The sequence below is a fragment of the Nerophis ophidion genome, linkage group LG07, assembly GCF_033978795.1.
Source record: "Nerophis ophidion isolate RoL-2023_Sa linkage group LG07, RoL_Noph_v1.0, whole genome shotgun sequence".
Classification (NCBI taxonomy): domain Eukaryota; kingdom Metazoa; phylum Chordata; class Actinopteri; order Syngnathiformes; family Syngnathidae; genus Nerophis; species Nerophis ophidion.
This window is the reverse complement of record NC_084617.1, coordinates 28,374,767-28,401,939: the sequence shown is the minus strand read 5'-3', so window position 1 is coordinate 28,401,939 and position 27,173 is coordinate 28,374,767. Positions and strand designations below refer to the sequence as shown.

Sequence of the window (27,173 nt, the reverse complement as noted above, 5' to 3'; positions counted from 1 at the left end):
TCCACCAATGGGTTCTAGGATTACCGTCACGACAGGCACCAACCACCTTGCAGCCTCAGCTCCAATCAGCCGCCTCGACAATAGAGGTGCGGAACATGGTCCACTCGGACTCAATGTCTAGCACCTCCCTCGTGACATGTTCAAAGTCCTTCAGGAGGCGGGAATTGAAACTTTCTCTGACAGGAGACTCTCTTAGACGTTCTCAGCAGACCGTCACAGGGTGGTGATCGGTAGAAAGCTCCGCCCCTCTCTTCACCCGAGTGTTCAGAACATGAGACACAACTACAAAGTCGATCATGGAACTGCGGCCTAGGGTGTCCTGGTACCAAGTGCACATATGGACACCCTTATTTTTGAACATGATGTTTGTTATGGACATTCTATGACGAGCACAAAAGTCCAATAACAAAACACCACTTGGGTTCAGATCCGGGCGGCCATTCTTCCCTATCACGCCTCTCCAGGTTTCACTGTTGTTGCCAACATGAGCGTTGAAGTCCCCCAGTAGGGCAAGATAATCACCCGGCGGAGCACTTTCCAGTACTCCCTCGAGTGTACCCAAAAAGGGTGGGTACTCCAAACTGTTGTTTGATGCGTAAGCACAAACAACAGTCAGGACCCGTCCCCCCCACCCGAAGGTGGAGGGAAGCTACCCTCTCGTCCACTAGGTTGAACCCCAACGTGCAGGCTTCGAGCCGGGGGGGGGACAATAATTGCTACCCCAGCCCATTGCCTCTCACTGCGTGCAACGCCAGTGTGAAAGAAAGTCCAGTCCCTCTCGAGAGAAGTGGTTCCAGAGCCCTTGCTGTGCGTTGAAGTGAGTCCAACTACATCCAGCTGGAATTTCTCTACTACGCGCACTAGCTCAGGCTCCTTCCCCCCCAGCAAGGTGACGTTTCACGTCCCAAGAGCTAGCTTATGTAGCCAAGTATCGGGACCGCCAAGTGCCCTGCCTTCGGCTTCCACCCAGCTGACAATGCACCCGACCTCTATGGCCCCTCCCATGAGTGGTGAGCTACGTGGCAGCTCGGAGAGGAGTATACATACTTTGCGGGTATAAAATAAAGCTTGTTGTGAATAATGAATTGAAATTTCACAAGAAAAAAGTAACAATTTCACAAGAAAAACTTAGAATGTTGGCAGTATTATAATAAAAGTCGTAATTTTATTCAACGCAAGTCAACATTTTATAAGAAAAACTGCACGTGTCCAATTACATGATAAAAGTTGGAATTGTACTCAATAACAGTCGCAATTTTAGAAGTAAAGCTTAAAATATTGGCAATTTCATGAAAAAAGTTGTAATTTTACTCGACAAAAGTCACAAATTTATAAGAAAACTGAAAAATGTTGGCAATTTTATAATAATAATAATAATAATCGAAATTTTACTCCAAAAAATTTCACTATTTTACAAGAAAAACAAACAATTTGGCAATACTGTGACAAATGTCATCATTTTGCAATAAAAAAATATTATTTTACATAAAAAAGTAATAGTTTCACATAAAAAAGTAATAATTTGACATACCAAAGTAATAATGTTACTAGAAATGATTGCATTATTACAGAAACAGAACAAATATGAGAAATTGTTCCCAATTTTACTGTGAGGTGGTGACTTGTCCAGGGTGTACGCCGCCTTCCGCCCAAATGCAGCTGAGATAGGCTCCAGCGCCCCCCGTGACCCCGAAAGGGACAAGCGGTAGGAAATGGTTGGATGGATGGATGGATGGGTTCCAAATTTTATAAGAAAGAAGTTGACACATTGTGAGAAAGACTGCTTTTAGTTATTTTTTTATTTTTTCGTTTGTAATTGGTTTTTAATCATCATTATGTACTTCACGTTATTACAGTATGTCTCTATATACATTTTTTTTTTAAGTTCATTTTGGCCAAAGGGGCCTCATTTCAATTTCTTATACACACTTGTTATTACATATGTCAACCAGAGGGGGAGCACTTCAAATTTTTACACACAGTTGTTATTTTGTTTGTCGACCAGAGGGTGAGCACTTTTAAAAGCGACACACAGTCAATTTGAAAAAAACTTTCCTTTTTGGGACCACCCTCATTTTGATAGATTTCACCACCAGGGGTGCAAATGAGACAATCTCTATTAGATGCAATGCTTTTCTGTATCGGGACCATGATTTATGTCATCACTTGTTCACACCTCCTCATATGGAAGCTATTTCTCCTTCTTCATGTCTCAAGAAGTGTAGAAATACAAGAACATACACGCACGCGCACACACACACACACACACACAGACACACACACACACACACACACACACACACACACACACACACACACACACACACACACGAGACTTTGACATTTCCTGTGTAACTGATTCTGTCAAGAACAAACAGACGCACACTCACCACTGAACTCTGCTAATAGTGCAGCCACAACCTGGCATTTACTGATTTTCACATTTAGCCTTTTAATAAAGTCTTTTGTTGCTTTAAAGCGGTTATTTGAGGACTTTTTTTCCTTACAAAACCCAAAACCAGTGAAGTTGGCACGTTGTGTAAATAGTAAATAAAAACAAAATACAATGATTTGCAAATCATTTTCAACCTATATTCAATTGAATAGACTGCAAAGACAATATATTTAATTTTCACACTGAGAAACATTTTTTTTTGCAAGGGTTGATACGGCAAAAGCAGGTCAGATACATAAAGAAGGTGCATAAGACATGTAAAATCTAATAGTAGAACTTTAAAATCCACCCTGGAACGGACAAAGGCACCATTGTGGCGGCTTTAAAACTGGTGTAATGCGCTCTCACCCCCTGGTCCTCGTCAGCATGCGTGCAGCTGATTTGCACAAGCAGCAGGGCTTAGCAATAGTCTGAACAAAAGGAAATAAAAGCATACACAACATGTAATGTTGGTTCTGTGGTCAAAATTTTGCATGGATTATGTTTTACGGACCATCTTTTTTTAATACATTTTTGAAAATATTCAATAAATTATTGATTTTTTCATTCATTTGACCATCCATCTTCTTTTCTTACTTTTCATTTTTAATTAATGTATTTATTTCTATTATTATTATTATTTTTATTTTTTTTTACCAAAACCAACTTGTTTATAATTTTAAAACAAATAATAAATGTATTATTATTATTAGTATTATTATTATTATTATTATTTTTAGAGCGTCATCTGCTTTCTGACAGTGTTTTCAGACTGGTCCTTTCCATTTACCTGCGGAGTTATATCGTAGGAGCTGGGAATGACGTCATAACCGAGTTGTGAGCATTCCAGGTAAAAAAAATAAGATGGCCACATCCAAGGAAGCTATTTTTGAGCTTGCCATGTCTGAATGTAAACGACTTATGGTAAAATATGGACTCTTTCTGGATGAAGAGGAAACACTGACGGTATTGCTGGCAATGTAGGACGTACAGTATATACCACGTTTAAAACTACATACTTGCAAAAATATATCGTATAAAGCTAATTTAGTCAGAAGTGCAAATATTGAATATTACAAAAGCTAAAATTATTGTTCACAGTCAGAGCAGCCATCTTGGAAGTCAACTCGGGAGTGGTGAGACTGCTACAACTCTCAAGTAGAATATCCGACCTCGAGGAAAGTTCCGGTTGAAATTTTGACCAGGAAGTCGGAAATTCCATTTTCTTAATCCAAATGGAACACACCTTAGTTTACATGCCAAAGTCCTTCTGCAGTCATTTTTAGCGCTTCCATATCGAGTCTACCGACATATAGAAGTTGGAAATATACGCTACAGCGTATAGTTAGCATGCATGCGCATGTACGAGCCAGTCTGCCCCACAACAAGAGAATCGGGAAAATAAGAGAGCTTATCGACTACAACTGATACCGAAGTGGTGGACCCGCGCAAAGCTTTTAGTAGTAAACCTCCTAACTGCGGCCAAAGTCTTCAATTTAGCCCACGAGACGGCAGGAGTTCAACAAGCAATCTGAGCGTGCAGGGAGTTTAAATATCATATTAAGATATCTGACAGTTTTATAGATGCTTTATAGATAGTGACTCAAGCCGGTGACCAGTACTTTCTAGAAATCACTTGCAAAGCATTTACTTATATGACCCAATCCAAACAAACGACCCTTGTCATGCTGCAGGAAAAAATTAATAAACCAGCACAAAAAGTCAACAAACATGGTCACACATAATACAACCTGCTCACTGAACCTTGTGGATATTATAGAAAAAACATCCAACCACCATAAAAAACTCAAATTTTTTTATGTTGGTTGGATTTTATGGTGGTTGGGAAACATGAAAAAAAAACCTCTCTGCACACTTACCCATGTTTGTCACATTTTAGCCACTTGATATTTATGATTGATTACCAAATTTAAAGAAGCTGTGACATAGGTAAACTAAGTAGGAGTTGAACTTTCACATTTTCTTAATATTCAATTAGAACCGTTATACATCCAATTTAGTAATATAAAATGCACGCACACACACACACACACTCACACACACACAAAACATTACACTGTTACCCGTGAATTTTATTTATATAGTGAAGTGAATTATATTTATATAGCGATTTTCTTTAGTGACTCAAAGCGCTTTTACATGTGAAACCCAATATCTAAGTTATATTTAAACCAGTGCGGGTGGCACTGGGAGCAGGTGGGTAAAGTGTCTTGCCCAAAGACACGACGGCTGTGGATCGAACCTGGAACCCTCAAGTTGCTGGCATGGCCACTCTACCAACCGAGCTAAACCATCCATTAGATTGTTACATCCACATTGCAGTACACTTACATCCACTAAACCGGTGGTTCTCAAATGGGGGTACTTGCAGGTATGCCAAGAGGTACGTGAGATTTAAAAAAAAATATTCTAAAAATAGCAACAATTCAAAAATCCTTTATGAATATATTTATTGAAAAATACTTCAACAAAATATGAATGTAAGTTCATAAACTGTAAAAAAAAAATGCAACAATGCAATGTTCAGTGTTGACAGCTAGATTTGTGGACATGTTCCATAAATATTGATGTTAAAGATTTATTTTTTGTGAAGAAATGTTTAGAATTAAGTTGATGAATCCAGATGTATCTTTATTACAATCCCCAAAGAGGGCACTTTAAGTTGATGATTACTTCTATGTGTAGAAATCTTTATTTATAATGGAATCACTTGTTTATTTTTCAACAAGTTTTTATTAATTTTTATATCTTTTTTTCCAAATAGTTCAAGAAAGACCACTACAAATGAGCAATATTTTGCACTGTTATACAATTTAATTAATCAGAAACTGATGACATAGTGCTGTATTTTACTTCTTTATCTCTTTTTTTTCACCAAAAATGCTTTGCTCTGATTAGGGGGTACTTGAATTACAAAAAATGTTCACAGGGGGTACATCACTGAAAAAAGGTTGAGAACCACTGCACTAAACTGTTACACCTAAAGTAAAGTAGAATGTTACACCCACAGTACATTCAATTGTAAATCCACAATACATTAAATGGTTACATCCACCGTGCATTACACTGTTACACCCATAGTGCATTAGACTGTTACACCCACAATACATTAAATGGTTACATCCACCGTGCATTACACTGTTACACCCATAGTGCATTAGACTGTTACACCCACAGTGCATTAGACTGTTACACCCACAGTGCATTAGACTGTTACATCCAAAGTGCATTAGACTGTTACATCCACAGTGCATTAGACTGTTTTATCAAAGTGCAAGAAGTAGAACTATCGCAGGTCTTTCCTACCCATATGACTACAACACACTCATGTGATTACTGGGATCTGAGTTCTTCTTGGTGTACAACATGGGTGTTAAGATAGTGGTTTTGTTTTATTATGTATCTACAGTATACATAGTGCAATTGTCACAATCTTGTTTTTGTATTATTTATTAGCAGTTTCGCAGCACATTTTACTTTTTTTATTACTGTAAGTAAATATCTGCACTGCAACCACATAGTGTGTTAAAGAAAAGTCTATTTTATAATACGATGTTTAGATCATTCGCGTGAAGGAACAATGGCGGCATCTCTTCATATCGCCACCACCTGCTGTGCTGCTGACATAACTTCTGTGTAAAATGGGAGAGGCTTCTGGGATGTACACCTGTGGCTCGGACACATCACAATCCGGGGTTAAGACCACAAGGACCATCCAGACGTCAGCTCGTGTCACGACATGAGGACGTGCGCGTGTCCTTGGGGAAGACAACGAGCGAGCACGCCTGTGACGCCGCAATTAATGCAGGACAGTTTGGAGCAACATATGCTGCCATCAAGAACACGTCTACTTCAAGGACACCCATGCATACTTAGTCAAGGTGCAGTTCAAGCACACAAGAAAAAGTCTGTTCAGAGGAAAATGCAGCTTCTACTCCTCACCTTTTAGTCTCAAAGGCACATAATATTAGCATAATGGTTACTGATGAATCGCTTTTGGCAGATAGTAAGCGTAAAAGATGAACTCACGCCATTTTTTATGACAGTGTGTATTTTTTAAGAACCAATACTTGGTGAATTAAACTTTTACAGACTTTAGATCAGCACTGAAACATACGCGTTTCTCGGTGCTCAGTTGTAATACACTTTTCCACCACATGTGGCAGTAATGACAACAAACAAACAGAAGAAGTCCGGAACTAAAGCCATGGATAAGTTTCTTAAGCACAAAAATTATGACTAAAATGTTGAATCTGAGATTTCATTTGCAGTTTACTTTTATTAAGACTTTATTCGAGAAACATATATTGTATTATTATGTATTATTAAATGATAAATGGGTTGTACTTGTATAGCGCTTTTCTACCTTCAAGGTACTCAAAGCGCTTTGACACTACTTCCACATTTACCCATTCACACACACATTCACACACTGATGGATGGAGCTGCCATGCAAGGCACTAACCAGCACCCATCAGGAGCAAGGGTGAAGTGTCTTGCTCAGGACACAACGGACATGGCGAGGTTGGTACTAGGTGGGGATTGAACCAGGGACCCTCGGGTTGCGCACGGCCACTATCCCACTGCGCCACGCCGTCAATTCAGGTAAAATGTATCTACTTTAGGACTGTGCAATTGAATGCATATTTACATAAATACATACAATTAATAATGAATATAAATAGATATTAAGTATGTGAAAGTTCAACTCCTACCTTGTTTACTTCTGTGATGACCTACTTAAAGTTGTGTAATCAATCAGAAATATCAAGCAGCTAAAATGTGCCAAACATGGATAAGTGTGGAAAATGTTCTGCATTTTTCCCATCATGCATTGTAATGGATTTAAATGGGTGTATGTTCAATGTTTTATGGTGCATGGAAGTTTTTTTTTATTTTTATAATTTCCACAAACAGACTGTTACACCTACAGTGCATTAGACTGTTACATGGGGGCGGAATGGCGTAGTGGGTACAGCAGCTGTGCCAGAAACCTGAGGGTTGCAGGTTCGCTTCCCACCTATTGACATCCAAATCGCTGCCGTTGTGTCCTTGGGCAGGACACTTCACCCTTGCCCCCGGTGCGGCTCACACCGGTGAATGAATGATGAATGAATGATTGGTGATGGTCGGAGGGGCCGTAGGTGCAAACTGGCAGCCACGCTTCCGTCAGTCTACCCCAGGGCACCTGTGGCCACTGATGTAGCTTACCACCATCAGGTGTGAATGAATGATGGCTTCCCACTTCTCTGTGAGCGCTTTGAGTATCTAATAATAGAAACGTGCGATATAAATCTAATCCATTATTATTATTATTATTATTATTATTATTATTATTATTATTATTATTACATCCCTTAGACTGTTACATCCACAGTGCATTAGACTGTTACATCCATCAGATTGTTACACCAACAGTGCATTAGACTGTTACACCCACAGAGTATCAGACTGTTACATCCATTAGATTGTTACACCCACAATGCAACAGACTGTTACATCCACAGTACATTAAACTGTTACACTCACAGTGCATTAGACTGTTAAACCCACAGTGCAATATAATGTCCACAACGTTCAGTGAGCAGGTTTTTAAATGTGTGATCACGTGTGTTGGTTGCAAAAATGTGTTGTAGTTCATTTTTTTGCACCATGACTAGGGAAGCTTGTTTGCATGTGTGTCATATAAGTAAATGCTGCGCACACCACCTTCCTGAGCGTAATTAAAGGTGAATTTCTTAAGTTGTCCACTCGATGACCGCATGTAAAAATTGTCAGAGTATTAATTGAAGACATAGTTTGGACACCTCTGCCCTCTACTGCCAACTGGCGGCTAAAATGGAACATGCACCCCTTTCAATTTGTCACGTTTCAGGTGAACCGGCCATTTGAATGCTCGTCGTACTTCATGCTATTTACAACCCACGACTATCAATATCTCATTATGTTTAGATAAATACGTACGGACTATCCTCTCAGTCCTTGGGCAATGAATTCTGTGTTATTTTAGCTGGCATGACAATAAAGTTCCTTGAGAGTAGTTTTACGTTACACTTGCAGGAAAACCAACATACAAGAAAACAAAGGACTGTACTACGATTTAGGTTGAACTTCTTCCGAGATCCTGGGTACTGTAACCTTAAATTGAAGCACATACATCGGTCGTCTTCTACATTTGTTTACCTCGGAACGCAAGTCCACTCAAAAATACTTCCAGGTGTTACATAATCGATATTGGAGCTTTGAGTATTAGCCGATACAGATATTGTTTACTCTAAAGAATATCAGCACGAGTCATAGAACACACTTTTAAAAACAATTGATCAAGTGAAATGAGTCAAACAGACAACAGTGAATGAAAAACACTAACCTATTAATTATTAACCTCTGGAATGGATTTATGCTGTATTAAAGTTAGACTCATTAAATAATTTTCATGAGGAATGATGCAGACACAATTGTTACTGGATACTTTCGGATAAACTTCTGCCTGGGAGACTTTGTATGTGTAAGTAATATGTAAATATAAGTATTTGATACTTGTTTGTATTGACAAATATGCTGTTGTACACTGTAATTCTGTTAAATGATCATTACGTATGCCTAGCTTGTATGCTATTGTGTGCTTAGCTGTTGTGTAGCTGATAACTCCTAGTAGCTTATGGCCAGGATTTTTAGGTTTTGAAAATTACTTTAGTAAAATATAATACATTGTATGTTTAGTGGAGGACATTTAGATGTTAACTGTCTGTCCAGCTTTACACAAGTGAACACGCTGCCGGACTGCTTGTATCGCACACGATATCACACACAAGTAAACACGCTGCAGGGCTGCTTATATCGCACATGATATCATACACAAGTAAACACAATACACGACTGCTTGCATCGCATATAATATCACACACAAGTAAACACTCTGTAAGACTGCTTGTATTCCACATGATATCGCACACAAGTATTCTGCAAGACTGCTTGTATCGCACATGATATCACACACAAGTAAACACGCTGCAGGACTGCTCGTACCGCATATGATATCACACATTAGTAAACACGCTGCAGAACTGCTTGTATTGCACATGATATCACAAACAAGTAAACATGCTGCAGGACTGCTAGTATAACACATTATATCACACACAAATAAACACGCTGCACAACTGCTTGTATCGCGTACAATATCACAAACAAGTAAACCCTCTGTTAGACAGCTTGTATCCCACATGATATCACAAAAAAACATTTTGCAGGACTGCTTGTATCGCACATGATATCACACACAAGTAACATGTTGCAGGACTGCTTGTATTGCACATGCCATCACACATAAGTAAACACGCTGTAGGACTGCTTGTATTGCACGTTATCACACACAAGTAAACACACTGCATGACCGCTTGTATCGTAAATGATATCACACACAAGTAAACATGCTGCAGGACTGCCATTATTGCACATGACATCACACACAAATAAACACGCTACACGACTGCTTGTATTGCGTATAATATCAAACACAAGTAAACACTCCGTAAGACAGCTTTTATTCCACTTAATATCACAAAAAAACATTCTGCAGGAATGCTTGTATCGCACATGATATCACAGAGAAGTAGCATGTGGCAGGACCGCTTGTATCGCACATGACATCACACACACGTAAACACGCTGCAGGACAGGTTTTTATCGCACATGACATAACACACATAAAAAGACACACTGCAAGACTACTTGTATCGCACACGATATCACACACAAGTAAACACACTGCACGGCCGCTTGTATCGCACATTATATCGTACAAGTAAACATGCTGCAAGACTGCTTGTACCGCATATTATATCACACACAAGTGAAAAAAAAAACTGCTTCTATCGGAGCTTAAATCAGAGATTTTAGATGCAAGACAATAATATCAGTCTTTTTTCTTTTTTTTATCATATTCTGAAACCTTTACTTGGCATATCAATTGGATCTGTAAAAATATGTCTATATGCTTTTTATTATTTGTCTTTAAATTAGATTCAAATAATATTTAATTCGAATAATATATAAAGAAAATTGCAATGCAATTATACTTCTTTTTTTTCAGGTTTAGATACTTATATATATATATATATATATATATATATATATATATATATATATATATATATATATATATATATATATATATATATATACGTACATACATACATACATATATATATATATATATATAAATACATATATATATATACATACATATATATATATATATATATATATATATATACACACACATATATATATATATATATATATATATACATAAATATATATATATATATATATATATATATATATATATATATATATATATATATATATATATATATATATATATAAGTCTATATATATTGGTCATTTATAAAAATTTGAATCAATATTAGGTTTAAAACAACAATTGATAAGAAGAATTATAAAAACAGGGCCCTCGAAATACAATTACGTTTAGGACCCAGTTGTACAATACACCACACATGTATATTGTATAATCCCACTCGTCAAATATCCTATTTTAAGCATGTGTTTTCTAAAATAATACATCAAATACTGGAGTGTGTTGCTGGATGAATAATACATGATCGTGTCTTTTCTTTTTGCAGAGGCTGGCTATGAATTCACAGATTCATGTCAAAAAAGCACAAACTGTTCTAAATCTTGAGTGATTGGGGCTCAGGCGTGTGATGATATCGTTGAAAACTCCCTGCGCGCGTACTTTTGCTTGTGTGGCTGCAGCAGATTGCGCGTGTAAAGCCTGTCAGCATTACGCGTGATCGCAGCTAATCCGCCCATCGAGCCTCAAACAGCTGAATGGCGCAGCATTGCTCATCTGCTAATGCCGCCAAATAGAATCATCAATGAGGGAATTAATGCATGCGCAGACGCGCTAGTTAGCTGCTCCAGTGCAAATATACACCACTTTACACTCTTTGGGCCTTTGCTTGCAGCTTGACACGCTGTATGTGCGATACGGTGACATGACGGGAGCAGACGCCATGCTTGGCAGCGCAGGCTTGGTGACGTCTCGCGAGGGACGCTCCAATCAGGGTCTTATGTTGCTGATGAGTGATATCGACCAATACCAATACCGATTCAATTACATTTTTCGAACTTATCTAAGGTGAGTGCTCTCGACTGTTTATTTAATGTCAACACAATATTTATACTAGTTCCTTGTTGTCTTTTTTTTTACATAGAAAAGTGAAAATGACTGTCTATTGAAAGTGTTCCGATACGATTTTAGCTAAAAAAAACCAAAAACAAGAATCACATGATTTTGGCTTGCATGTCTGATACAAGCAGTCCTGCAGAGTGTTTACTTGTGTGTGATATCATGTGCGACATAAGCGGTCCTGTAGCGTGTTTACTTGTGTGTGATATCATGTTCGATACAAACAGTCATGTAGCGTGTTTACCTTTTTGTAATATCATATGCAATACAAGCAGTCCTGGAGCGTGTTTACTTGTGTGTGTGATATCATGTGCGATATAAGCAGTACTGCAGAATGTTTACTTTTGTGTATGATATTGTGTGCAATACAAGCAGTCCTGCTGTGTGTTTACTTGTGTGCGTAATGTGCGATGCAAGCAGTCTTGCAGCATGTTAACTTGTGTGATATCATATGTGATACAAGCAATATTTTAGCATGTTTACTTGTGTGATATCATGTGGAATACAAGCAGTCCTGCAGCATGTTTACTTGTGTGTGATATCATGTGCGATACAAACTGTCCTGCAGATTGTTTACCTGTGTGATATCATGTGCAATACAAGCAGTCCTGCAGCGTGTTTACTTGTGTGTGATATCATGTGCGATACAAGCAATCCTGCTGCGTGTTTACTTGTGTGCATAATGTGCGATGCAAGCAGTCTTGCAGCGTGTTTACTTGTGTGATATCATAAGCGATGCAAGCAATCTTTCAGCGTGTATACATGTGTGATATCATGTGCAATACAAGGACTCCTGCAGCTTGCTTACTTGTGTGAGACCTCATGTGCGATACAAGCAGTCCTGCAAAGTGTTTACTTGTGTGTGATATCATGTGCGATACAAGCAGTCATGCAGCATGTTTACTCCAGGGTGATATCATGTGCGATACAAGCAGTCCTGCAGAATTTGTACTTGTGTGTGATATTCTGGCGATACAAGCAATACGGCAGAGTGTTTACTTGTGTGTGATATAATGTGCAATACAAGCAGAGTGTTTACTTCTGCAAAGCTGGACAGAGAGTTAAAATCTAAATGTCCTCCAATAAGCACACAAGTTGTTCTAATTTACTAAAGTCATTTACAAAAGGTAAACATGCTCGGCTATAGGCTACTATGAGCGAGCAGCTACACGGCTACACACACAACTAAGCACACAAAAGCACACAAGTTACACATTTGTAATAATCATTGAACAATATTTCATTGTAAAATTTGTCAATATAAACAAGTATCAAATATTTATAGTTACTAATTACGTATGCATTCAAAGTTTCCGAGGCCGAAGCGTATTGGAGAGTATCCAGTAACAAACGTGTCCGCATCATTCAACTTACTGTATCATGGCTCATAAGCTTAACTAAATGAATTATTGTGACCACTCGGTTCTGCCTAAAACAGATTAACACTCCCCGAGTTTACATCCCGCACTACAAAATATTACAAGCGTGATATCATCCGTGGTGATATTGCATCGGAATAATATTTGTATCGGCCAATGATCAAGGCTCCAAAATTGGTATTGTATCAGAAATAAGAAAAAGTTGTATCAGGGCACTCCTACTACATTTTGGTTTTGCCCTCAGTCGTCTTACGTCCAGGGAATTATTTCTTAAACATTGACAAAAACAACATAATTGTTGTTATATCATCCTATCACAGACTCTTGTTGATTTAATTCTTAATTTTTACATCTTAAACTTTACCAAGCAAAGATTTCTTGTTTCAAGCTAGTTTAGCAGTTAGCTTAGCCTTTAGCATGCCTTGGTGTGTAACATTTTCAGCCTCGTCCTCCAGTGAGACTTGATAATGATACTGAAAATTATAAGAAATTCAGTTTATTGAAATCATTAGTCTTGGTTTAGGGAAGCGGCCCCACACTGTGTATGGAAATACATCAAAGGTTATATTCACCAATAACTATGCAAGACTCAAATCTATACTTCTATAGATAAACAATCATAAATTAATCTTATAGCATAGACACAATGTTGACATTTACAATTATATTTTGATAAACAATCATACATTAATCTTTCAGCATGTACACAATGTTGACATCTATAGTTATATTTTGATGAAAAAAATCATAAATTAATTGATCAGCACGAACACAATGTTAACATCTATAGTTATATTTTGATAAACAACCATAAATAAATATTTCAGCACATACCCAATGCTGACATCTATAGTTATATTTTGATAAACAATCATTAATAAATCTTTCAGCACATACGCAATGTTGACATCTATAGTTATATTTTGATAAAAAAATAACAAATTCATCTTTCAGCACGTACACAATGTTGACATCTATAGTTATATTTTGATAAACAATCATAAATTAATATTTCAGCACGTACATAATGTTGACATTTATAGTTATATTTTAATAAAAAATCATAAATGAATCATTCAACACATACACAATGTTGACATCTATAGTTATATTTTGATAAACAATCATAAATTAATCTTTCAGCACACACAATGTTGACATTTATAGTTATATTTTGAAAAAAAAATCATAAATTAATCTTTCAGCACGTACACAATGTTGACATATATAGTTATAATTTAATAAACAATCATACATTAATCATTTAGCACATACACAATGTTGACATATATAGTTATATTTTGATAAACAATCATAAATTAATCGTTTAGCACATACACAATGTTGACATATATAGTTATATTTTGATGAACAATTATAAATTAATATTTTGGCACATACACAATGTTGACATATATAGTTGTATTTTGATGAACAATTATAAATTAATATTTTGGCACACACACAATGTTGACATCTATAGTTATATTTTGATAAACAATCATAAATTAATCGTTTAGCACATACACAATGTTGACATCTATAGTTATATTTTGATAAACAATTATAAATTAATATTTTGGCACATACACAATGTTGACATCTATTGTTATATTTTGATAAACAATTATAAATCAATATTTTGGCACATACACAATGTTGACATCTATAGTTATATTTTGATAAACAATCATAAATGAATCGTTTAGCACATACACAATGTTGACATTTGTAGTTATATTTTGATAAACAATCATAAATTAATCTTTCAGCACGTACATAATGTTGACATCTATAGTTATATTTTGATAAACAATCATAAATTAATCGTTTAGCGCATACACAATGTTGACATCTATAGTTATATTTTGATAAACAATCATAAATTAATTGTTTAGCACATACACAATGTTGACATTTATAGTTATATTTTGATAAACAATCATAAATTAATCGTTTAGCACATACACAATGTTGACATTTATAGTTATATTTTGATAAACAATCATAAATTAATTGTTTAGCAAATACACAATGTTGACATCTATAGTTATATTTTGATAAACAATTATAAATTAATATTTTGGCAAATACACAATGTTGACATCTATAGTTATATTTTGATAAACAATCATAAATTAATCGTTTAGCACATACACAATGTTGACATCTATAGTTATATTTTGATAAACAATCATAAATTAATCGTTTAGCACATACACAATGTTGACATATATAGTTATATTTTGATAAACAATCATAAAGGAATTTTTCAGCACGTACACAATGTTGACATCTACTTGTCCAGGGTGTACTCCGCCTTCCACCCGAATGCAGCTGAGATAGCTTCCAGCACCCCCCGCGACCCCCAAAAAAGGGACAAGTGGTAGAAAATGGATGGATGGATGGATGGATCATAAATGAATCTTCCAGCACATGCTTATCCAAGTTTCATCAGCTTTGCCATGTAGAATGATGTCTGGAGCAGAATAGTTCCATATGTCTGGGAACTCGCCCGACGGAAAACTCATTTTTTGATAACGTATAGAGATAGATTCCCTTGCATAGTTTGCATCTTTTGCCTCCATCTACTTTAAGAGGTATGATCTGGACTACATTTGCATTGCAGGTCAAAGTGACCAAAATCTGAATTTATATATATATTTTTTTAAATCTGATTTTTTCCAGCTGACTATTTACACTGCAAGTAAAATGTGATTGTTATCAGACTCCAGAGTAAACACGCACAGGCCCCAATATGGCCCCAATGTAGCCTTGACGTCACTTGAATGCGCACTTTGATAAAGTGAAAACAAAGGAAGTCGCTACTACTAAAAAACTAAATAAAAGACGCCACACCTTAAAAAGGTGGTTGTTTTTCTTAACGTGAAAGTGAATAAAAGTAATATAATGTATGGATGGATTATATAGTGTCATATATTTGGGAGGGTTGTAATGTTTAATGGCTCTTAAGTAGAGGAGACACAGACATCAGCTTTTTTTTCAACTCACATGTAATAAAATGTGCCACGGCTTCAATTCCGGTCTTTTAACAATCGCTATTTCTTTGAAATCAAAATATATATTAAGGTTGTACGGTATACTAGAACGGGTAGAGTATCGCAATACTAATTAATCAAAAAGGGTACTATAATCTGTCTGAAAAGTACCGGTTCACCATATTTTATTTCATAGGCATGATAGCGCGTCATCGTCTTGTCATGACAAGAAGAGCATTTTTGGCAGCGCACAATCACTGAGTACTTACAAGCAGACACAGTGTGTAGACAGAAAAGGTAGAATGGGCGCATTTTAGCTTAAAAACACAGTAAAAGCTGAGGAAGGAATTGGTGCTTTAAAACATGGCTAGCTAGTTAGCGGCTAACGTCCATCTGCAATCGGCAGTATTTTAGCTACTTCTAAAACACTAATCCTTGCCTCCATGGTGACAGATAAAGTGAGTTTCTTACAAGTATCATCCCTGACGGAGGAGGCATAGCTAAACATGCTTCACTACCACCATAGCAGGATACAATAGCTCACCGGCGTCACAATGTAAACAAATGCCCTTGGTGGCACTACGCCTGGTATCCACTGTAATGATACCAAGTACAATAGTGTATCTTGTTGATACTACTCTGATTACATCATTTTTATCGTCAGATAATATTTTTTTTCTTTTAAAATTCATATTATATTCATAAACTCTGGAAATATATCCCTGGACACATGAGGACTTTGAATTTGACCAATGTATGATCCTGTAACTACTTGGTATCGGATCCATACCTCAAATTGTGGTATCATCCAAAACTAATGTAAAGTATCCAAACAACAAAAGAATAAGTGAATGTTACATTTTAACAGGAGTGTAGACAGAAGATGTTGAAACAGAAAATAAGCAGATATTAAAAGTAAATGAACAAGTGGATTAATAATCCTTTTTTTACAGCTTGTCCTTTACAATGTCGACAAAATAATAGAATAAGAAATTACACAATATGTTACTGCATATGTCGGCGGATTAATTAGGAGCTTTTGTTTGTTTACTTACTACTACAAGACAAGTTGTCTACTATGTTCACTATTTTATTCAAGGACAAACTTGCAATAATAAACATATGTTTAATGTACCCTAAGATGTTTTGTTAAAATGAAGCCAATAATGCCATTTTGTGTGTTCCTCTTTATTTAGAAAAGTATCGAAAGTATCTAAATAAATCTTATTTAGATACTTTTCAAAGTTAGGTCATGAAAAAACATGCAGGCTATATCATCCCTACAAGTCTCGTTCGCAGGTTTCCCTGCTCTTCAGAAGAGTTTATAAAAATAAACTCCTCTTTGCTAATTAGGGGAGTTTCTAAGAAAAAAAAAACTCCCCTGAAGAGCAGGAAAACCTCCGAAACAGGCTTGTAGGGATGATATAGCCTTCGTGTTTTTTCCTGACCTAACATATATTCTGTTCTACCCCGGTATTGAGCACTGTCTAATGGATAAACCACAGTAACCTTGACTATAAATATGTATATATCTATATATATAAATATAAATATTGGGACAACCCTGGTTCAAACCTTGTCATGTTTTGTTCAGTTTCCCCTTTCATTTTACTGTTTACTAATTTAACTTTTTAATTTCCCATTTTACTTCTTTGTTTAGACCATTGCCTCGTCCTTGTTCTCCTCTTTATTGGTGCTAACCTCCAACCCTCCGCCAATCCTTCAAATCCTCCAATCATACAATTTGCCCTGGGCTCCCAAATCCGCCATTTTCTTCCTTTCCTCATGTGATGCTAGGATAAATTCACCGCTTCATTTCTTTTCCTCCCCATCTTTCCTTCCATTCAACCATTGCACTCTTCCAATATGTCCTTGGTCCACTGTGTTACATCACAACCACACACACACACACACACTAGCCAGTCCCGTTATAGAGAGCGGCCACTAAAAATAGATCCTGCTGTTCCCAGTGAGGAGTCTCATTCATCGCCAGTCTCACAGGAGCTGTCACACACATCACAGCGAGCGCACTCTCAGACATGCAATTACACACACACACACACACACACACAAACACACACACACATTCTTGTTTTTCTTACCTTCTTGAGACCTGAGAAAAAATGCCTCCCTCTTTAAAACCACCCTTTTAGATGTATAAAGATCTGTATTGACAACATTAATAATGGAAATTTCACAAGAAAACACTCACAATTTCACAAGAAAAACTTAAAATGTTGGCAGTATTATAATAAAAGTCGTCATTTTACTCAAGGCAAGTCAAATTTTTACAAGAAAAACTGAACATTTGTGCATTATTATGACAAAAGTTGGAATTTTTTCAATAACAGTCGCAATATTACAAGAAAAGCTTAAAACTTTGGCAATTTTATGAAAAGAGTCATAATATTACTCGACAAAAGTCACAATTTTATAAGAAAATGTTGAAATTTTGGCGATATTATAAGAAAAGATAATATTATAAGAAAAATAATCTGAATTTTACCTTGCAAAAGTATGAAAAAAGTCATCATTTTAATTTAAAATGTCACTATTTTACAAGAACAACAAAAAAATGGCAATATTGTGATAAAAGTCTGAATTTTTTTTGACAAATCCAGCCATTTTGCATTAAAATTGTAATAATTTAGCATTAAAAAAGTAATAGTTTTACGATAAAATATTGCAATATTACAGACACAGAAATAATATGAGAAATTCTTCCCATTTCTATAAAAAAAAAACAAGACGACACATTGAGAGAAAAAGACTGCTTTTAGTTTTTGGTTTTTTTGTAATTGTTTTTTAATCTTCAGGATTTAATTGTCAGGTTTGCCCCTGACAGTTTGTTTGTGTTCTAGTTTTTTCCTCTGCATGTGTCCTTGTTTCCTCTGTGTGTAGTATTTCCTGTCAGCGCTCTTATTTTGTCTGTTTCCTGTGATTCTCCCTGAACGCTGTTTCCCCTCAGATGCGGCTGATAGGCACCTGGGCACACCTGGTGTCAATCAGCCCACTATTATTTTTACCTGCTTTTGTCTTCCAGTCAAGGGTTGGATTATGGTCGATGTCATGTCGATGTCACTCCTGTGTTGTCGCTCCTGTCGTGTCGTGTCGTGTCGTGTCGTGTCTTTGCAGCGTAGCGGTAAGCTATATTTCGGTTGCTGTTTGTAGCACAATGTTTTTTGTTCCCTGCTTCCAGTTTGTTTTGTACTACACGTTACGACTTCTGTTTTCCTGCTCGCTACCCGCTAGCTTCCACGCTAGACCCTTTTTGTTTTTGCTAGCTTCCATGCTAAGCTCCTTTTATTTTCGAGCGGCAATGCTAGCTCCCTTAGTTTGTTATCCGCCTCGTGCGCGCATTTGGTTGTACCCCTTTGGTTTGTTCTTGTTGTAATATTTTAATTAAATCATGTTTTCCTGTTCAATGCCTGCCTCCGTCTCTGCATCTTGGGGTTCGTCACAAACTAACACTGACATTAACTCAAGTTTTTACAGTATGTCTCAATATAAATATATATATATTTTTTAAATTAAGTTTGGCCAGAGGGGGAGCATTTCAATGTCTTACACACACTTGTTATTTCATATGTTGACCAGAAGGGGAGCCCTTTTAAAAGCGACACAAGGTCAGTTTGAAAAATCCTTCTTTTTTGGGACCACCCTTATTTTGATAGATTTCACCACCAGGGGTGCAAATGAGACATTCTCTATTAGATGCAGTGGTTTTCTGTATTGGGACCATGATTTATGTCATCACTTTTTCACACCTCTTCATAAGGAAGCTACTTTTACTTGTTGGTATCTCAAGAAGGGTAGAAAAACACACACACGCACCCACACACACACACACAACAAGACCTCCTGCATTTACCCACAAAAACACAAACACGGGTCATGACAATGTGGTTGCCATACATTTTTTGCCTGCAGTTTAACACAAGTAATTTACTCAAATTACCTTAAAACTATTCTAAAATGTAACAGTTTATGTCAGAATAATCAGTCCCTCCAGGATTTTGCGGGCTTTTTGGTGGCGGTTCTGTTCAAAACACCCTTTTTTCAAGAACATTGCAACAAAACTCGCCATGTTTTAAGGCTTGTTTTCCAGTAACATTAAATCAACAAGTTAACTGGCATACTAGGAACACGAAGGAAAGAATGTTACAGTTATTTATTGGACCGGAACAAAAACAATATGAGAGCAACATGGGGCATCCTGAATAGCATTACTAAAAATGGTGCCAAGAAGGTTTATCCTAAATACTTCTCAGATGGAAATGTAAAAAATGAAAATATGAACAAAATAGATTCCAGATTTCAGATCCTGAGTCAGTTGGGCACTTGAATGACATTATGAACAGAAATCCAAACTCTGTATATTCCTCAAAGGTGTGAGAAAAGAGGAAATAATCAATATTGCCAAAAAATGTAAATCCAAGACCTCAACTGATTGTAACGGAATTGATATAGAAACTATAACAAAGGTTATTGAAGAGATTTCAAAACCTTTAACGTATATCAGCAACCTATCGTTTCAAACAGGAAAATTCCCAGATAAAATGAAAAGAGCAAGTCCTATCAAGACTGGTGACAAACACCAGTTTACAAACTACATACCTGTAGCTCTACTTCCACAATTTTCTAAAAGTATTGAAAAACTGTTTAGCAACAGATTAGACGAACTCAAAGTAAGCCCTAAAATACGGCATGTAGGAGGTGGCTAACAATGGAGATAATAAGGCCCTCGAAAAAAACATCAAAAAAGCGCCAACAATACTGCATTTACATGTCGTGACGCACACAGACTTTTTTTTTGCAGCATCTTAGTCACATAGAGCTATATGGACATACTGAGCTGCTGCATTGCCTCTGAGTTGGTGAAAGTTCATTTTAGATGATAAATCATGCCTCTCACCTGTATAGTAGAAGGTTGTGGACATAGAGCAACAAATTGGTCAACATTGACATCCAACTTAGACTCAAAAGACAAAAAAAATGCTCTTTTAGCATTCAGCTTCATTATTCTTCATGTATATGGGAAGATATAAACATCCCATAAGTCTTTATCCCAGTGAGAGCAGAAACCGTATAGTAAGTGATTGTTGTATTATGTTTGTATATCTTGTTTAGCATTTAGCAATACTGCTACATGATGCTTAGTGTTTCACTAAAGCTACATCTGTTAAGCACACAACTTCTAAAACTTGTAGATCACCCTCTTTATATTTAGGCTCTAAAATAGACGTTTCTGGGGCGTCATCTGTCCCAAATTAGTCTTTGTTGTCTTTCATCAAATCTGCCATGATTAGTCCTGTTGTTGTTCTTGAAGGGGAAAGCAAACGTTGGGATGTGTCTGTAAAATTAATATGCTTTAAATAATCGAGTTATTATTAGTATTATGAATGTTACTACATTACATATATACTTACAGTGTGTAAATTTAAACCTTGATGGAGGTTTGTTTTTTAGCGCTATATAGGCGGAATAGAGTGACTCCAATTGACTCCATTGTTAGCTGACTTTTAGTAACGTTTATTCATGGTTTAGAATGCATTAAAAAATGAAAAACATATGTGTTCTTCTTTTACATAAGGATTGTGAATGATAGGGACACAAAAAATAATAGTAAAAGTGCAGGATTATTGGGAAATACTGGATCGATGTTTTACTTGTTTTATACCACATAGAACTACTAAAAGTAAACACTAGATGGTGGTAAAAAACACACTTATCACATTTGTACACATTTATGCAACATGTCTGATTTTTGTTTTGAAAACTGCCTTAAAATTCCTAAAATTCAGCTGATAAATGAAAAGGTTATCACCCCTATTATCCAGATTCCTGGCAAAACCTAAACATGTCTAATAATATTATAATAACAATAATAAACCGCAATAATGCATTTTTAAAAATTTGATAGTCATCTGATTGCATCTGGAAGTTTTAGAATTAATTTTAGACAGGCTTTATGCAAACAAAAGCCCATGTTTTAATCAAAACTAACTATCAAAACTAACCAGTTTACATAAAAAAAAAAAAGATTAAAAAAACATTGTATAAATACAATAAATATAAAAACAATATTCATTTATAATTGTCACAATTTGGTTTACAATCTTGACTGTTCCAGGACTATTTCAGTAGTCGAGTGCACGTTCTGGCAGTTAAAAACATTATTAAATATAATTAATATAAAAAAAAAACATTGTAGCTGAGATAGGCGCCAGCGCCCCCCGCGACCCCGAAAGGGAATAAGCGGTAGAAAATGGATGGATGGATGGCATTTTTGTTGGTAAATGAGAGACAATGAAGGAATATCATCACACTTCAACCACTTTGTCAAGTAAACGATGCTGGATAAATAAAGGTTAAATAAATATCAAGGCTGTCAAAGTTAAGGCGTTAACTTGTGTGGTTAATCACGAGAGACATACTTTTTACTACTCTTTGAACCCTGCGGCTAATAAAAGGGTGTGGCTAATTTATGGATTGTTCTTCATCGGCGGCCATTATGCAAAGAGTTTTCATTAAACACATGCAATGACACTGAAAAGGTGTGTTATTGTTTGTACTTTGGCGCCATCTTTTGGACGGGTTTGCTTACTTCAGGTGCTGCTGGCTGAATGCCTACAGTGTTTACTGATGTTTAATGCTTTGAACTGGAGGTACAAGTGCCATTCTGTTTTCTCATCATCCATAGCGTTCCTACTCGTATGGATTCTTCATTTAACATTTGTAAGTTTTACAATATACCTAAAACAATTCTTACTTACTTAAGTGTCCCGTGTGTTATGTCTGTTTTCATGCATATTCGTACGTTTTCTACACTTATAAAACGGTGCGGCTTGATTATTGATTTTTCAACGCTGACGGCCATAAAAAAAAAAAAAAATAGATATCCATCAATCTATCCATTTTCTACCACTTATTAAAAAAACAATCCGACACATTGAATAAGTGTGGTGTTGTTTGTGCAATGGTGCTATCTTTTGGATGAGTTTGCTTACTGCAGGCGCTGCAGATTCTTTTCATTTCATACTTTCAACCGGAAGTAGTGTCGTTTTATTTTCTAGTCGTCCAAAGCGTTTCTACTCATAAGGATTCTTCATTCATCACTCCAAACAACATTTATTGTTTTACAATATAACTAAAACAATTCTTACTTATTAAAGTATCCCATATGTGATGTCTGAAGGAGTGTTTTCATGCATATTTGTATGTGCTGTCGTAACGTTTAAAATTAAGCTAGCGTCCTTAGTATTAGCTACTCCACTAACACGTTTACAAGTGTCTATGTTTGTATTATTAACTTAAAATGACATTATTTTTTTAATTGTTTCAGTTTCACAAGTTCCTCAGTAAATGCACCAAAACACTACGGTGGAGTTTAGCTGATTGGAGAGCTAGCTTCCGCAGATAACTTCTGTTTTGTTTGATCAGCCATTTTACTGCCATGTTACAGACACTGTATGGAAACAATTAAGGCATGTAAATAAACATTTACACAATATTTCCGTGTAAATAGCTCATTTCACAACATATATATGTGCGACTTATATATGGAAAAATGTAGTGGGTGTGGCTTAAATACCGGTGATCAGGTCAATGCATGTCAGTGCAAAGATGAGGTGTGCTCACTGGTATGTTTCAGTTCAAAATAAATCCTAAATGTACTTAAGATACAACTGTAATCACATTTTTAGCAAGTAATTGACCTGCATTGAAGTAAAAAAATTAAAAATAAAAATGTTCCTGTGTAATAGTATACGTTTATATGTATGTCTAATTATTGTTTTGTATGATTTACTTAAGCATGCAAGTAATTTACTGCAATTAATCATGATTAATCAAAATGTGAAAGTGGGATTAATTTGATAAAAAATGTAACCGGATTAAAAATATTTAAAAAAATACTATCAGTTGGACAGTACTAAATGATACACATCAACGCTGACAGAAGATCATTTATTTTAATTAAATAATCACACCTTTGCATTTGGATTGATCTTGATTAATCAATCATGCAAAATTTAAATTACCTTTAAACAACACTCCAACATTTACACACAAATGTCATTTCATTGTCAGAATGTGATTTAGAAAACATTTTTATTTAAATACTTTACTTAATTGCGCATCATTCATTTTTTCAAAAATTGGTAAAAAAAAAAACAATCAGCACAAAAGGTTATATTAAATTTTTTGTTTTGTAGGTTGAAGTGTTTTATATATTTGCTCCTGAGTTACTGTTGCTGATCAATTTGAATTTGTTCATTTAATTACAATTTTCAGTATCAGATGGTTCAAGTCGGTCAAAACATTTTTGTAATTGAAATATGGATTTATTTATTTTTTATTTCAGGGAAATCCTTTTCTGTTACAGACTAAAAAAAATAATAATAATAAAGACATCCTTTGTTGTGGTTTATATATATATATATATATATATATATATATATATATATGTATATATATATATATATATATATATATATATATATATATATATATATATATGTATATATATATATATAAAGTTATATATATGTATATATATATATATGTATATATATAAATATATATATATATATATATATATATATATATATATATAACTTTTTACTAAAGTCGTCCTTTGTTGTGGTTGATATATATATATATATATATATATATATATATATATATATATATATATATATATATAACTTTTTACTAAAGTCGTCCTTTGTTGTGGTTGATATATATACATATATATATATATGTATATATATATATATATATATATATATATATATATATATATATATATATCTCCATTCATCCATTTTCTACCGCTTATTCCCTTTTGGGGTCGCGGGGGGCGCTGGCGCCTATCTCAGCTACAATATATATATATAAATCAACCACAACAAAGGATGACTTTATTAAAAAGTTTCCTCATTAACAATAAATAAGGACACAAGGTAATGCAGAGGTGTACTTATAACAATTGTATAGACAAATTATACTATTTAAGGTTGCTGCAGAGAATGAGGGGGGTTTGAAATGTGTTGTTGTTCCTGAAGGGGACGTAGCAGAAAATATTTTAGATTAACTGTGTTAAGGAACCGTGTTACATATGTGTAGCTTGTGGGCTTAGCTGTTGTGTAGCCGCTAACTCCTAGTAGTCTATAGCCTAGCATGTTTACCTTTGGTAAATGACTTGACTAAAATATAAGAAAGGACCAATAATAAATGTTGTGATCGACTATGCATAATTAATGCAATATCTTTTTATGAATAATCACAGGAGTTAAGTCGTTACTTTTGACAGCCCTAATATTAATTCATGAAACATTGCCAAATGTTTATATACTACATTACCCAAAAGGCATAGCGCCAAAGACAGGAATAGGAAGTCATTCTGAGGTGGAGGACATTTGATCGATAGTTGATATTTTGTTACACTTTGCTGTTTCTGCTTCGTCTACACAAACATTTAATTTGACAGTTGACGTGTGCGTTAGAATGCTGCACAAGGACAAATTGGCAAAAATGGCACTGATTGGTCAAAATGTTTAACGAATCCTGGCAAACTATGCAACATTGTGTATTCCTGGAGGGACTGAATAAGTGTAGTGATTCCATTTTTATCACGTTTGTGGACATTCTGTAAATGTTTTTTATACAGTCGTGATCAAAAGTTTACATACACTTGTAAAGAACATAATGTCATGGCTGTCTTAAGTCTCCAATACTTTCTAAAACCCTTTTTTTGTTGTGATAGAGTGATTGGAGCATATACTTGTTGGTCACAAAAAAATTGCTGAAGTTTGGTTCTTTAATGAATTTATTGTAGGTCTACTGAAAATGTGACCAAATCTACTGAGTCAAAAGTTCTCAAAATTCAAGCAGAAGCTTGTGGATGGCTACCAAAAGTGTCTTATTGCAGTGAAACTTGCCAAGGGACATGAAACCAAATATTAACATTGCTGTATGTATACTTTTGACCAAGCAGATTTGCTCACATTGTCAGTAGAGCCATAATAAAGTCATAAAAAAAGCAAACTGTGGCGTCTTCGAGGCATCGTGATGTGAGTAGTGCTTCTTTCAAGATGCACATCGGGCTCGGACACAGCGTACAGGTAATAAATAATGATTTTTTTAAAACTCATAACAGGCTAAGAACATAACCACTGGTTCTAAGGCAGAAAAGGCAAGCAAAGATACTAGCGTGTGAGCTTAGGAAACAAACAAAACATTTGCATGAAGCACGACAGGTAAAACAAAGAACTAGCATATGAGCTAGAAAACACGAGAGGTTAAGCTTGGAAGCTAGCGAGTACCAAAACAGTGTTTTACCAGAGTAAGGAGTCCACGAAGTCACCGATTGCGCGTAGCAAACTCGACGAGACGAGGAAAAGTAAATTAAACAGTCAGGTTAAATAGAGTCTCTAATGGAAAGCAGGTGTGCTAACAAAGGCAGGTGGGACAAATCAGAACCCACGGTGACAACAACAAACAAGTAAGTGCACAAACTAATAATCGGAAGAGTCAAACAATAAACAAGAAATACAAAAGACTCAAAACCCAAAACCATATATGATCCGGGAGGCGGATCATAACACAAACTTCATGAATATTTTTTGTGACCAACAAGTATGTGCTCCAATCACTCTATCACAAAAAAATAAGAGTTGTAGAAATGATTGGAAACTCAAGACAGCCATGACATTATGTTCTTTACAAGTGTATATAAACTTTTGATCGCGACTGTATATCAACACTGAGGGGAACTGAGGCCCCGGTTGTGACAAAGAGATCTCACACACACACACACACACACACACACACACACACGCACACACACACACACACACACACACACACACACACACACACACACACACACACACACACACTCCATACCCAGATTTGAGGCTGACAAGTGCATCCACAACTCCCGTTTGGTGATACTTCACCATGTACTGGTGCATGGAAGGGTAGTTCTTCCTGATGTTCCTTTCAGTGGACCCATTTGGGACGGTGCCGAAGCGGAATGGAGGCGAGTAAGCGTACGGGTTCTGAAACTGTGGGAGAGAGGGATAGAAGAAATGAAAGGTTAATAAGTAGGTTCA

The 27,173-nt window shown here is 35.7% G+C and overlaps 1 protein-coding gene across 3 annotated transcripts in view; it reads right to left on the bottom strand.

Annotated features, from left to right (window-relative positions):
• grin2aa (glutamate receptor, ionotropic, N-methyl D-aspartate 2A, a) overlaps positions 1-27,173 on the bottom strand; it is a 472,867-nt gene that overhangs the window by 34,545 nt on the left and 411,149 nt on the right. For all 3 annotated transcript variants that reach the window (XM_061905858.1, XM_061905859.1, XM_061905856.1), the window contains one exon: positions 26,965-27,125. In XM_061905858.1, coding sequence (XP_061761842.1) covers positions 26,965-27,125 — 161 coding nt within the window. The remainder of the gene's footprint in view (positions 1-26,964; positions 27,126-27,173) is intronic.